At 36.1% G+C, this 15201-nt stretch overlaps 1 protein-coding gene across 1 annotated transcript in view; it reads right to left on the bottom strand.

The window, feature by feature from the left end:
* Positions 1-3125: 3125 nt before the first annotated feature.
* The window catches only part of MRPS9 (mitochondrial ribosomal protein S9), a 33865-nt gene continuing 21789 nt past the window's right edge, over positions 3126-15201 (bottom strand). The window contains exons 6-11 of the mRNA XM_074535872.1: positions 12890-12972; positions 10047-10122; positions 7234-7402; positions 5725-5833; positions 4698-4867; positions 3126-3333 (exon numbers count right to left, since the gene is read on the bottom strand). Coding sequence (XP_074391973.1) covers positions 3242-3333; positions 4698-4867; positions 5725-5833; positions 7234-7402; positions 10047-10122; positions 12890-12972 — 699 coding nt within the window. The 3' untranslated portion in view covers positions 3126-3241. The remainder of the gene's footprint in view (positions 3334-4697; positions 4868-5724; positions 5834-7233; positions 7403-10046; positions 10123-12889; positions 12973-15201) is intronic.

The raw sequence follows: 15201 nt of genomic DNA, 5'->3' as shown, positions 1-15201 counted from the left end.
TGCGCCACCTGGTGGCGGCGCGGCAGCACTGCACGCACCGGGCACAGCCCAGTTCCGCCCGCAGAGCCAAGCGAGCGGGACGAGCACACAGACAACTTCCATTTACCTCACTGAAAATTTGGGCATCTTACAGCAAAACCATCAGTTTGGTGGAGAGGAACGAAAAACAAAAATAGCCTGGATGAATCAACATTGCCCAAAAAGCATGGAGAGCTTATTTCTTTTTGCCCACATTCAGAAAATATTTTAATGTCAGGGTATAAGAATCTGCCACAGGAGAGTAAATTATGGAATCTTGCTCGTGAGATAGATTGGTCCACATTGCAAATGTTCAAAACTGAGACCTAAGAAGCCTGGCTTGAACACAGAAGCCAAGTGTTCAGGGCTGCTTCTCTCAATAACTTTGGAAATGCAATGGAGTAAGAGGAGCAGGAAGTTAAAACAGATTATTCAAATTGATGAATTGATTCTACTGCTGTGCTGCTGTCATAAGCAACAATTAACAACCCTGATAAATTTGGTTCTCCCACATGATACTTGTTCTAATGTCTGCAAATACGAGCGAAAAAAATGCTAGTTTCACCTTTTCATCAGCTTTAACACTACAGAAAATAGTAATTTTTCTTAATACAACAATTTAACTTCCTAACTCCTAAATGTTGACATATTTTGCTGATGATTGAGAGGAACTTCCTACAAATGACAAAACTGTACAATTCTGTGTTTTGTTTTTCTCTTTTAAAAATGCTTTTTGGCTCACTTTCAGATTTAGTTGAAAGCCTGAACTGGTAGCTGTTAAGCAAGTGACCTGGCTGCATAGCACTAACTAGTATTCCTAGCGACTTTCCTAAGAAGTTGCGGTAAATTCGGAAACTTTATCTCATTTTCTTTGCTCAGTTAAAACATCAAAGGCCATGGGTATACTTTTCTGAGAGGTAAACCACTAATAATTCCTTTAAAACATGATAATAAAAGGCTTTGCATGTTTTAAGCACTGATAAGCTGTTGCACTTCTAGCTTCTTGCCTAGTAATGAGGCAAGTAATGTGGCCAAGCTGACCAATTCTCATTTGAGAAAATGATACAAATTCTACTATTTAATCTTCTTCATTATCTTCTTCAGCTAGCACCTTCAAGACCATGTGATTATGGTTATGTTCATCATGTGAGCACAGCAAAAGGATCCTTAGGTACCTGTGCCAGCACGGATGAATGTTTTTATTAAAAATCACAACTTCTACTGATACATGACATAGAGTTATTTTGCTACACAGAAGCAATTCAGATTTAAATTTAAAGAAGTGCTAGTTAAGCCTTTCTGTATTTGCCTTAGTGTAGAATCTCTCATGTAAAACCCCCATTTGTTTTTCGAAGGGAGAGGTGAATTGCCTCAGCTGTTGAATTCAATTTAACCAGTCACAGAATCTTCTGCATTGGAAGAGACTTCTAAATTCAGAGTCTGACCATTTATCCAGCAGAGCCAAGTCCACCACTAAGCCATGTACTCAAGTGCCACATCCCCATGTCTTATAAATACCTCCAGAGATGGAAACTCCACCATTTCCCTGGACAGTCTGATCCAGTGCTAGACAATCCTTTAGGTGATGAAAGTTGTCCTAATATCCAATCTAAACCTCCCCCGGCACAACCTTAGGCAGTTTCATCTCATTCTATCACTTGCTACTTTGGAAAAGAGGCCAACACCCAACTTACTACCACATCCTTTCAGGTAATTTTAGCCTCATGTATTCTGATAAAGATGTACTACCTTAGCAATGAGGAATCTTGTCCAAGTTTACAGAGTATTCTCATAGAGCGAAAGCTAAAAAGAAGCACAGGCTTTGGGAAGAGGAATCACAAACATGTCATTCAAGAATGCATACCCAGTTTCTGACCTCCTCTGTTTTGCTCAGCAGACGAGGTCTATTTATTTGTTGCCCCCCTGAATGACGCTTGGAAAATAATGACTGTACACATCACTTACAGTTGCTTATCACCTGCAGTGATCTGCTGGCACCCTTTATGACCTCTGAGGTGTGGCTTTTGGTATGACCTACAGCAAATAAGAAGCAGAGCAGGTACTCTAGAGCTTAAAAAAATCTGGCTGGGAGAAAGAATTCCAAGTACTGAAGTGTTCTAAATTAAAAGAAAGCTGGAAAGTGCCCTGTTGTTAAAACTATTGAGTTGTGTTTTTCTGCTTTTCCTGGTGAAATAAAGTTTATCTTCTTTTTTGCTGTGGTCCACTTCCTACAGGATAGATGAAGGATATGCTCTTCCTTGAAAGTATTTGACCTCTGTCCCAGGAAGGAAGTTGGCAATAAACCAAAATCTTAAGCTTTTGGGTGAGCACTGTAACCACTAATCTATTTTGGAAGGCTACAATTATAGACAGGAGGTGGGCAGCACTGTCATCACCTCCTGCTTCTGATTTTAAAACAGAAAAGTTATGACTGTATTTGGCAAGGAGTCCAATGCTATCTTTGTGCATTAGCCATATTCAGAACACGCCTCTTTGAACAGGCCCCTTGAGATTTAAGGGGTGGAGAAGATTGTTCCAAAAGACAACTTCAGCTTAATCCCTCCAGCTCTTTCTGCATTTGGGGGAAGAACAGAAAAACTGACTCCTCCAGAGGATGATTCAGAGAACCTAAATTTAGGTACTTGTTCTGAATCACTCCCTACTTAACCTGGGGAAGCATCCTGGAGACAACTGATTCCACAGGCAAAGGTTATCCTCTGTGACAGTTCCTCTCTCAACATCCCCTCAATTGTCAGTACTATTCTCACTGGCTTCTCAACTCCACCACAGTTTAGGCAGGAAGTTGTTGCTTATCCTCAGATACCTGTGAGCACAAAAGGAGGCACATTGAAGATGTCCAAATACCTGGTTAGGGGCTGCCTAATTTCAGAATTTAAACTGCCAAATCATTAAACAAATAAACTGATTTTTAGAAGTTATAATCCACCAACAGTTTCATAAATTGTTATTGACTTCATTGGAGTTAAGATGCCAAGTTGGCACTTGGTGACTATTTTAGATTTAGCACTCCAAATTGCACCACGATTTTCCACAATTTAAAATAAATTTAGAGTTGTTTGTTGCTCTTTAAACAGAAGACATAATAATTATAAAGGGGAAAAAAGTCTTTATTACTAAATATATTCATACAACACTTTTAAATCATAAATCAGTATGTTTTGAAATTGTGGTAGCACTTTGTCACTCTTTAAATACTCAAGACTTATCGCTTTTTCCAGGTGAATTTCCGTCTGGGTCCCTCTTGACCAGGCTTTTTTCGTTCCTTCACACGTGGGTCAACTGTTAGTAATCCAGCTACAAAGCACAGAAAAGCACCCATTTATTTACTGCTCCCAGTTACTATTACAGGTATGCTATGTGTGAGCAAATAACTCTGACTTTGACTAACATAATTTGTATCATCCAGAGGGCTAAAGGTTCAGAACCACAAAACACTCAAAGGAGTGTCATCAGATCCTCTAACTTCTCTTTAGTAACTGAACTTCATTCATATATTCCTTTACACACCACTAAAATAACCACTCATTGTTTCTTATCTACCCATATTACTTAAGCCCTTAAAGCAGTGGTCTTCAAACTTTTTTGATCATGCAGTCCTAGCAGCATTTTTGAGCATGTACTCCCAAATATATGTATTTATTCACATACAAATTATATACAGCACATTCTTACTGAATCCCAATGGATCAGTTGCACATTCCCTGTTCTGAAGACCACTGTTATGTGGTACATTTACTTGTGAGTACAAATACATTCATATATATAAATACACTTAAAAGTATACTTGGCAATGTCCCAAACATGTTCACAATTACCTGATCTCAGTAAAGATACCAAACTCAATGTCTATTTACAAGGGTTTTCCTAGCAAGTTATACTTGCCAGCGTTGAAAGGGTACAGTCAAAGAAACCTGTTGCAAAGCATGAATACAGCTTTTGTTTCATGGCTGGCAATACAGTGAAAAAATCACAGATGTTCTGCCACTAATACAAGCAGGTATTCTTGCTACTAGTCCAGAAAGAGCATAGTTAAAAGCTCACAGTTAATAACTCTGCATTTGCTGAAACAGCATAGGCATCTCATCATCGAGAAGCATCAAATTCTGCAGTTATCTAAATAAATCCTATCTTATCCTAGGTAACTTGTACACACTAAATACTGCAAGAGAGGAAAGAAGCTCCCTCAGTTTGGCTAGTTGCATGCAGTATGTTGCTCATTACTCTCTCTTCAAAGCCAACCCTCCGGCATTTATGTTGGAGAAGAAAACTTTTTAAAACATGAAAAAGACGCAACCAGCAAAGCAAAACAAACCACAATCTCGGTATCTTACAGCTCACTAATGTCTAATCCAAATTTATTTAGTAGTGAATACAATTCATGTTTTGTGATTCTATGTTGAGGCAATATAAGCTGGTTAACAGACCTAAAAGAGGTCATGAACAGATGGAAAAATGCTTGAGAAGTCATCCAATATGTACAGAAATGATGCTAGGAAAAAAAGTGAAAACAGTCTATAAATCAATGCACATCCCTTTCATACAATACACAAGGTTTCACTGGGATTATTTACTCAAATCTGATCCTTAATGATCCTTGTATTAATTCTGTTAATTACCAGAAACACATTAAGAAACATTGAAATAATTTCAATTCCTACCTTGCCTCATGAATTCCACCTCCTTTTCTGTCACAAAACTCCTCAAGGCTTTTGCAGAGGCTAAACGTATCGCTCCAGCCTGTGCAGATCTTCCTCCACCAGAGACTGTGCAAACCATATCATGTTTTCCAATTCTGCCAAGAAACTGGAAAGGGAACAATAACTGTTCCCTAAGGGAAAAAAAAAAAAAAAGAAAAAAGAAAAGAAGAAAAATTTAAAAATTCATGTGCATAAAGTTCTTTCCTATGCACATTTCTTATCATTGTATATTAAAAAACATAGTTAACTTTTGGGCAGAGATCCAGAAAGACATTCATATCTCATCCAAATCAATAGGAAATTAGCAGCTAGGAGCATATTCCAACGGCCAATGGTATGTACTTTAAGATCAGTTTTACAACTAACTTTTATTCCACTGCTTCTCTAAGGAAGCCAAGATCCACCAGCTCTGGATATTGAAACTGAGCAACCTCTCCCTTTACTCTTGAGCTTAAAAACCACAATATGAAATAAAAATAAAAATCACATTAGGAATAGAAACTTTATGTCAGCCTAATGAGAAGTCTTCTCTATATCAGACTGTGCACATCCTCCAAAATCTGAAGCTTTATATGAAAAACCTCACCTTGTTTGCTTCCACTATGTTACTGTATACCAGAGTAATTACACATGCATGCAATTTGCAAATCTCTTGTGAAACACTTAGAAATGATAATGCTTATTATTAATTTTTAAAATAAATTTCAAGCCCTTTATAAGGGGACTAAAATTTGAACTATTAGAACACTCCATCCTCTTGCTTTTTGCATCCCTTCAGGAAAGGTGAGGCAAGGAGCACAGAACAAGGTTTGTCTATCAGTAAACTCCTGAAAATTAGGAGGAAATGCAAGACACATTTTTATGAAACATATAGTTATACAGAGACAAGAACATAGACTCAACATAGCATCAAGGTGTAACTGTATGGCATTACTTTTGCTGGAATAATTTAATTACAGTAAAATATAGCATTTCATAGTGCTCTCACCTGTCCTGCAGCACCGGGAAGTAATGTAAAATATCTATTCCATTCACTGTAATTTTTCCAGTCCCATTGTCATAAACTACTGCAGTAGCTCTGGCAGTTTTTCTTTTACCTTAAAGGAATCAAACAAAATCTTTTATGAGGCTTCAATATTCTCCAGAACTTCAAGTGCCCAAGTAATTAAACAAATCTCATCACATTCATACAGTGCCAGCTGTTTGGTTTTACAGGCTGAGGTAAGAAAAAAAATGCAAACAAAGGACAACTATCTTTCAGTATATTTTAATCAATGTCTGTTAAGCAGGGGAGAAGTGTGTGTTGGGAAACCAACCTCCTTCAGTACAAAGGAAGTAATCATTTTGATAAAGGAATTATGAAACAAATAAGACATTCTTCTTCATTTTGGGGGTGATGGGGCACAAACAAGACTGGTTTTGAACTTATTAAACCTGGTGGCTTTTCTTAAATCACACGGGTTGCATGCTCATCAAACTTCATTAACTACTGTTCTGAAGATACTACTGAAAATCAGTGCAAATTAAATCACAGTTTGCTGCTCTCACATCTTTGCTGTCATGTAATCTTGAAAACAACCCAGGTAAAGCAGCTCTCTAGCCATTCTGCCCCTCAAATTCTCTGTGACCTTTGTTCTTATTATCATCTGCTGCCTACTGCATAATACCCATAATCTCTAAGATTCCTCTTAAATGTACAGCATAAAGTGTGTGTACACATGCTTTGTCCAGAAAATCATCAGCCTTTTCTATACATATTATGTCACATTTTTTCCCTGCAATCATTCATATCCTATTTTCTATTACTGCTTTCTAGCTGTGTGTCTCTCCAATGAAAACATAACAGCCTCTGTTTAGAAGATACAGAGACCTTCATGGCTTTTGTCTAACACCCCGTCCATCTCAGTATGAATGATCAATATCCCATTGTCCATCTCTGTCCCATATTTAGAAATTTCCTCTTCACATTTTCCTAGGTGTTTGTAAATATCCAAATGCCTTGCAATTTATTCTTTGCATCTTCAAAGATTCCCCTTGCTGGACTGCCTACAAAAATCATGATAAAGGTTACTCACTAGTCTAATCATGCCATTTTTATACTAAGCAACAACACTGTTACATCCATGGAACTATTGATGTTTGTTTGTGCAGTCCTCTACTCTTTATGTTCAGCAGTCAGCTCTGGCCAAAAATCAAAGTCCTTTTGTATCCTACACCCTGTAACCCAATGGGGTCCTCTCTACAAAGCTATCACTGTATAAAAATACATATAAAAACCAGATGATATGAGTCTGGGCCAAAAATTTGTACTTTCTGACCAGTCCCTGTCTTAACTTGGTGTTCCATAACATTACTAACAGCTATACATGCAGTATGCATATATATGAGCATATAAAATGAAGTAGTGACACTTTCAGCAGTGTTGTACATTATATAAAGAAAGCAGTGTGAAGAGGAATAAAGTCTGCATCGTTACAAATCAACAAGAAATGATTACCTTCCCCAGTGCTGAAGGCCACTCCTCGCTCGTCATGCTGCAAGGGCTCAATAACCACCTTCTGCAACTGCGCAGGAATTTCTTTGGAAAACTTCTGTATGTACTTCTCCTCGATGTCAGCACATGGCAATGTCGCCAATTTTTGTAAGAGTTGAATAAATCTTGAATACTATAAGACAACAAGACTTCATTAAAGTATGCAAGTGTAATTGCATTTGCGAAAACTTTCTATTTTTATTTAATGGATCTTTCCTACTTCACTTTCATTGATGATTTCTGACAAGATGACATTTTTGCACCTACATGCTGATTTAAGAACAGCAAGCAGTTGCATCATTTTCTGCGTGACTAAAGACATCTAGTTCTTTCTTCAGCAAACAGTTAAACTATACTCCAAAGCATAACCAACCCCTTTTTAACAAAGGATTACTGTATTAGAATGAAGTTCATCTCACTTAAAAAAAAGAAAGAAAAAACACTGGAGGGATGTCTTAATTATTTTATTATTGTCTTATTAAAATAGGAAAAGATTTTTACTTGTTTTTTAGTAAGTCAGCATATTCCCTGATTTGGAAATAATTTTATTTCACTGAACTGAATCTCACAAATGATTATATTTCATAACATATACAAAAAAATGCCTATCTTTGGCTGTTCAAGCTGAGTTACTTTAATGTTTATGATTTCCTTTAAAACTGAACAATCAAGGTATTTAAAAATTCAAGAGATACTTGACTTAAAGGGCAACCTCTTGAAATAAATTATCCTTCGCTACTGTGTGGTTCTCCTTCCCCCTTATACCTCCCTCCAAAGTTCTTCAACATTAAAGAGTACACACCAGTGTGTTAACCCATTTGTACCAAAAGCTGGGATGTCCTGTTACCAAGTGTTACAGGCAGGAGCTCCAGACAGCTGTCACCAGATATAAAGGTATCGTACCATCAAAAAAGGATTTTTCATATAGATATCATAAACTGATTTTTGAAGTTTTTTTCACTTACAAACAGTTATTACAAGTACTTGCTCTTTTCTCCTTTACCAGAGTCTTCTCTAGCAAAAGTTACTACTTTTCTTGTAACTTAACAATAGTCCCTGAAAACTACTTTTACCTAACAATATGACACCGACTTGTGGTAAAGCCTTTGAAGAGCAGAAATATGGAAATAAAAACATGTAGAAATTATAGATACTATAGAAGTAGAAAACTTGCAACAGTTCTCATTTGGAGAGTGCAAAAGGAAAAAAAATTCAATAGCTCTGAGTTTGTTTAATAATGTAAACACCACTGAAATTTTTCTTGCAGTGGCAAAAGGTAAGAATTTGAGCAGGAAAGACTGGCAGCTTATACTGAGACATTTCAAATTTATTTAAACAATATATTTTACTATAGACTCAGACTTTGTAGCCTTACATGGGAGAGGCCAGTACAGAGAAAGGTTTAGTGTAGGTTTTTGGTTGGTTGGGGTTTTTCGAAGTTTATTGCAATGTACTTTCACAGATGTAAAATGTACTCATGTACAGAGTGTACTAAAACCAAGCAGTGAAGAACACCAAACTGTTTGGTTGTACAATTAGACCTGGCACTTGGAGAGGAAAAATAGCCATTCCAAATGCAGGAGCTACTGAAAATATTGAAGTCTTAATGGCTTCTACTGCAAGTAAGGTAGAGAAAGTCTCCTGAGTATTATCAGGATGGAGAATTTGCAACAACTACTTCTAACTGATGCTTATGGACCACAATCTGCTGGAAACCTTTTTATATCCCCACAGACAAGGAAGCCATCACATGCCACTGCTCCAGATGACAACTGAGCAAAGGGCATGGTTGCTGCCGTTATGTTATTTTTGCAAAGCTGTTGTTCACAGGACAGACAAGATTGAGGAACACTGCTTCTAGGTGAGAAAACACTTGGAATGTTCAGACAAATAGAGTTACATTCCCTGGTACTGTCATATTTAAGCTTCCAAAAGCTGGCCACATAGACTGAACCTGCTGTGACAAAATCTAATGCTCTTCAGGGGACTGCAGGGAAAAGCTCTGAGTGAGAAAAAAGTGTATGACTATTAGGATGAATAGTCTTATACCCAGAGATAGATGGAAAGGATGACTCCAAACCTACAGAGTGATACAGTTGGCAGACACTGAGGAAACTGCAAAACTCCTCCCTCCCACCATATTCATACCAAGGAAAATGTAACAGGAGATATCTGTATCAAACCACAGATCTATACAGCTTTTTGTCTTGTTTCTGTTATTTGATTTTGTAGTCAATCACTAAGAAAAAGGGCTCCTTATTTCTAGTAAGCCCTCTGTGATTTTTCTACCATTACCATGTCATCCTTAACATTAAATAACTCTGTGCAGGTTAGCTATTGTACAAATCCATTGCATTTCCCCGTGTTGAATATTTACCCCTTCTCTCCAATTAGTAACAGCAGTTGTAGCCCTGTCTATTTTTCATCTGTAACTACAATAAATTATTATTTCTATAATAAATACTTATAACCCATTCCTGACCACATAATTAGATAACAAGGAACAAGTGCTCTAGGTCTCACAATGTTGCCAGGAGAAAAACCAAATTATGGTAATAACAATGGAAAGTTCTTAAGAGTTCTGTATTGTGCTAGATAACAAATGTCTACACAAGTCACTTCAAAACAACATGGATGTGACAGTGCTGTGAACATAAACAGACTTCATCAGAAGCACCTCCTTCTGCATAATACCTTTCCAGTATCCACAAAACACACCCAGAGTCCATATTTTTAAGACACAAGCCTCCTTAAGATAGGGAACATTAATTACTTACATCATTATCTGACACTTTTTCTAACAACATTTCTTCCAATTCAATCTTAGTCAGCCATCTGCTGCCAGCCAGGTTTCTGTTTAAAATATCACATATATTCTTCTTTTAATTAACCATGCAATAGAGTTACATCACAAAAGACCACACATACAGTCAGTCTTTGTTCAGAAATACATTTTCCATTACAAATGAATGCAGATCACATTCCTGTAGTAAACATGAGAAGGCCTACGTTAATTTTAAAAGATTTGCCTTTTGAAAGGTGTGGTAACTTCATGTATTGAATTAACCACATGACCATAATGAGTATCAGCTATGCATTATTCATATTATTGACGTCAGAGATTGAGTTAAAGTAACACTGTAATAGGAAGTGATCTTCCCCCCAGCTTATGACTTACTTTTAAAAGCCTGCTGTCAGGAAAAATTTGGTATACTAGAAGCACAGAGCAAAATCAAAGGCAGAATGTTGAAATCAAATTCTTTTGCCACTGGTCTTTACTCTTCTGATCAATATAAAGAGCAGCACTAGCAGTAAGCATAGTCAATGTACTAACGTAGCAGTGACACCCTGTGTTCTATCTACTGCGGAATCTTGAGCTGCTCAGCACAGTGACTGCACTGATGGCAGCAAAAGCAGAAATTTCTAAGATAACAGCCTCATACAGGAGAGATGCTAAGGCAAAGAAAAACCTTGAAGTAGATCTTTGTAATATATATGATATGAAGTGACCAACTAAACAGCCATAAAAATACATACCAACATTACCAGGTAAATTTAAAGCAAATATGCAACTAGCTTCTTAAACTCCTCGGGTTTTTTAGAAACAGTGTTTTCAGCAGCATGAAGGAAGCTGTGATTCAGTAAAACACTCCTTCTGAAGGTGTTTTTAAGGAGTACTACTTCTCAAGCATGCATATTAATGCTTTTCTGAGTCAGGACGTGAGAAAGGATTATTTAGAAACAATGCAGATATTTACAATGATTTTAAAACGCTTCCAATCCTGACCTAGTATATATAGGTATATACTTACATTTACATACTGTTACTTGCTATTTCCACTAAAGCTGGAAAAAGTTTCTTGCACGTGAAAAGCTATAAACTTGAAGTAGTTCAGATCAGGTCCTAACCCTACAGTTAATGTTACAGAATGGATTCACAATAGATTATTTTCTGGGAAAAAAACCCTAAACCAAACCCCTAACTCCATGCCTCTCAGACAAAAAAACCAGCCCTTCCCACTAACCCTCTGCCTATACTTAGGAGATAAATTGTCCTATCTAGACTAATCTCAGAGGAAGTACCATATCCAGTGTGAGAAGTAAGTACCCAAAATTCTTTAAATACTCTGAGCTTTATAAACCTAACAGGGAAAAAACCTTTCATCTCTGACTAGCTTTAGGTTGTTTTTCACATCAGTAAATCCACTGGCTGAGCTCTGTGAAGAGTCAGGCTATTTTTCAGCAGCATGCAGCAAGAAACTAAATTCATTTGTTTTCTTGTCTGCTCAGAACCTAACACAAATCTATAATAAAACATTTTGTGGGTCACAGAATGCTATTTATATCATGAAGAAACATGAACTTCTGTTATTTAAGAAATTGAAATAATCTCAGCAAATTAATCCTTTCTCTTCCTAACATAAATAACAAATGGCTGAAATGAAAAAGTGACAAACCAACATGATGTGCTCCTGGAGCAATGCATAAATCTGGCTAGAAAATACACAGCAAGAACAAAGATAAAAACAACTTGGGACTGGGAAAAATAATTATACAGTAAAGCAGTAAATGCCTAAACCAAAACTTCCTAACTGCAGCCATTTCTTTTAAACACTTGCTTAACTTAATTTTCTAAATTAAAATCCTTGCAAGAAATCTCAGAAAAAATCAAGACTACAGTCTAAGAGGAGCAAACAGCACCTAAAAACATATCCTGATTGGATACACCTAGAAACCAGCAAATGTAGGTTTCCCATAGCTTCTGGTTGACATGGAGCTTTTCTGTCCAGTGGCTAACTAGATGAAGAGCTTGCTGCGCATACTAGAGAAGTTAAAGAGAAAAAAACAGACACTAAATTCATTCACTCATAGTGGTAATAACTAAAGAAATCCAGCCAAATGAGCTTTTTTTCTTTTCTAAAATTACTAGGTTTTGATGATTTCTGTTCAAAGGCATTAGAAAAAAATAGTGAAATTAAGTATTTTGAGACTCTTATATACAAATATTGGTAAGCTAAAATATTCAAGAACTGTAATTAAAGACTATTAAAGAGCTCAGCCTTAGATCTTGAGATTTTAAAAGCAGGAACAATGTAGTTGGCACTTTAAAAGCCCATGCTTTTTTATAAAAAGTTTACCTTCTTTTTTCAAAATGCTTTAATAAAAGACATAATTAGAAAAATTAATACAGAATTTATGTTTTATATATATATATATAAAACATTCATATATATGAATAGACATGTTCTATACAGAAACATAGAATTCTGGATATTTTCTGTTCATTTTCAAATCACACTTCAGAACTTTTGCAAAGCAAAGAAAAAAAAGTGCACAGAGAGTTTAAAGAGTAAGAGAAATAGATGGGATTCCTCTACTCTAACAATGAGAAGTGAGTGCTCCACATATATCTAATAAAATTTTTCAACATGAAATTACCATACAAATATGGTAATTTCTATTACCTTCTATTCCTTACACAAGGAACAGAGCAAAAGCCTGAAAATGTGTTTGTGGAATAGAAGGCAGGTAGCGTGGGGAACTACCAGAAGTGCCAAAACAGAATATGAAAGCACATTAAGAAAACTACTACCAATATTCATTCTAATTGGAAGCTTACCTTTTTTCCTTCTGAAGAGGAAGGTCTTGAGCTGTCAGTTGGTCTTGATGTTTCTGAACATTCAGAAATTTTTCATATGTTTCCTTAAATGCATATGGAAGAAGTATTTAAATAGATTTTTTTCATTTAATATTTAAATTTTGCTACTTAAAACACATGTTTAAATGGTTTTACTTTTCAAACACTTAAAATACAGAGGTCAGAAAACAAGCAGAACTCTGAAAAAAAAAATCATGTGCAGTTCACAATGACTGATTTTGAATTCTGCAATTTTTGTCTTACAAAAGCTTGTAAAAAAAAATCTCAGCTGTATACAGAAAGACAACTACATTTGTATAATGAATGCAACTCCAAAACATACTGCACAATAATTTCATCAGTGTATTCACATTTTGGTTTGACTTCCTCAAAATACTGACAAGGTTTAAGATGTATTTAATTTCATTTAGTTAGGATTTTTGTACATGTAGAAGTGTCAGACTTGCTGGTGGTCTGCATCAGTCACAACTTCTTACCCTGGTAAATCTACATGGATACAAAGTTGCACATTTATCACAGTAAGCATTTCTGTTCTTTCAACTGTGCAGATGGACCTCCTCTGAATTTTCAGTATTTTTAAATAGCTTTCTCAAAATTCTTAGCTATATTATTATTTTCAAAAATGGTGTGACAGTGATTTTAGGTTTTTTTTTTTTCAGTTCAGAAACTTATAAAGACTACTTGTTCTAAAATATAACCTCTAATACTCTTAATTACAACAGTGATCCAAATGCAAAGGTAAATAGGATATTTGAAGAAATAATTATAAATTACATTGAAACAACAGGACAGTTGTACTACAACCGAGTACTTCTATGCCAAATAATTTACTTTCATTTAGGAGTGAAATAGAAAGCTTATAGTCACTTTACTATACTGTACTAATATGAATTTTAGCAAATACTACAGAGAAACAAAAGTAAGAATTAATGGGAAAAAGCAACAATAGTTTGGGGATTTTTTTTGTATTACTTAAAAAAAACCAGTAAAGAAAGAAACATGAGATATCACTGTGCTGTCAGATACTAACTAATGAAATACTAGTTCTTGACATAAAACTAGGATTTATAACAGGATGCAGTGAAATATCTGCAACAGCTTAAAAATAACCAAAAAACAGAAGCCCCTTGCTTAGTTATAAACACCTACTGTTCAAGCTGATTTTTTCACTAATATAAAATACACCTGCACATACACTAAAAATATTTATACTAAAAATGTATGAACAAAGAACAGATTGTTATCTGAGCTGCACTCAAAGCATTTAAATAGGGACAACTCACTGAAGTCTCTGACGCAGATCACTGATGACATTTTTAATGGCACAATAGAACAAAATATTTTAAAAATAATTCCACAGTTAAAAATCTTGAAGTACAAAATTGTTCACTTCTGAGACAGCATGAGAATTCATTTATTATAGCAGCAAGCCTTTCAGAAATCCTTTCTCTTTCCTGAGGTAACTGTATCAGATAGGAACTAGGAAAAAATTTCAAATTAAAAAAAGTTTATTTATCCTCAAATACAGGAAACATTACATAAAAGAGCAGCAAGCCTATTTTCAAGTATTTCCAAACCTCACAAATAGAACCATAGTCCTCTAAGGAAACAGGATAGAGTATTACTACTGTGGGCAAGATTTATGTAACATCACTCTAGTAATCTTAACAACATCATTCAGAGCTGAGCATTAGGCTTCAAAAATTATTGCCTATACATTAAAGCTGACACAGTTTGGTTTAGAGAGCATGAGGTGTGCCTGCACCAAGCAATTTTTAGGTATCTGTAGTTAAGTACTGGTAAAGAATGAGTATGGAAGCTTCTGTTTGGGACCACAGAGTGAGGGAAGAGAAGGGAAGGAGGGCTGTGTCTGTCCCTCAGCACGCTGGGGAGAGCTCAGCTGGAACAGTCCAGTCAGAGATTGAATCTGGTGAGCTCCGTGAGTGTCTGCATCTGGAAGAAGTCAAGCCAGGCACAAAGATGATATTTTGGTGTCAGATGCTTAGAATTCTGTACTGGTTTATCAGGTCTTATAAATGTGTATGGAGGTTTTTCACCTTACTGCTACTCTTGACTTACCTCTTGCCTTCAAAGGCAGAGGGGGTCACCACTCTACCTGCAAAAGCAGCCTCCTGTCTGCCCCCTCACAACCACCCATCCTCCTCCAATGCATTCTGGCATACATATTTATTTATTAGTATGGTCAGCAAAAGTACAGGAGCTCAACACAGCTCCAACACAGCTCCTTAAAAAAGAACACCTGGAAGTAATCA

Source organism: Zonotrichia albicollis, chromosome 2, assembly GCF_047830755.1.
Source record: "Zonotrichia albicollis isolate bZonAlb1 chromosome 2, bZonAlb1.hap1, whole genome shotgun sequence".
NCBI classification, from domain to species: domain Eukaryota; kingdom Metazoa; phylum Chordata; class Aves; order Passeriformes; family Passerellidae; genus Zonotrichia; species Zonotrichia albicollis.
The sequence above is the reverse complement of the archived record's forward strand: the minus strand, read 5'-3'. Positions and strand labels throughout refer to the sequence as shown.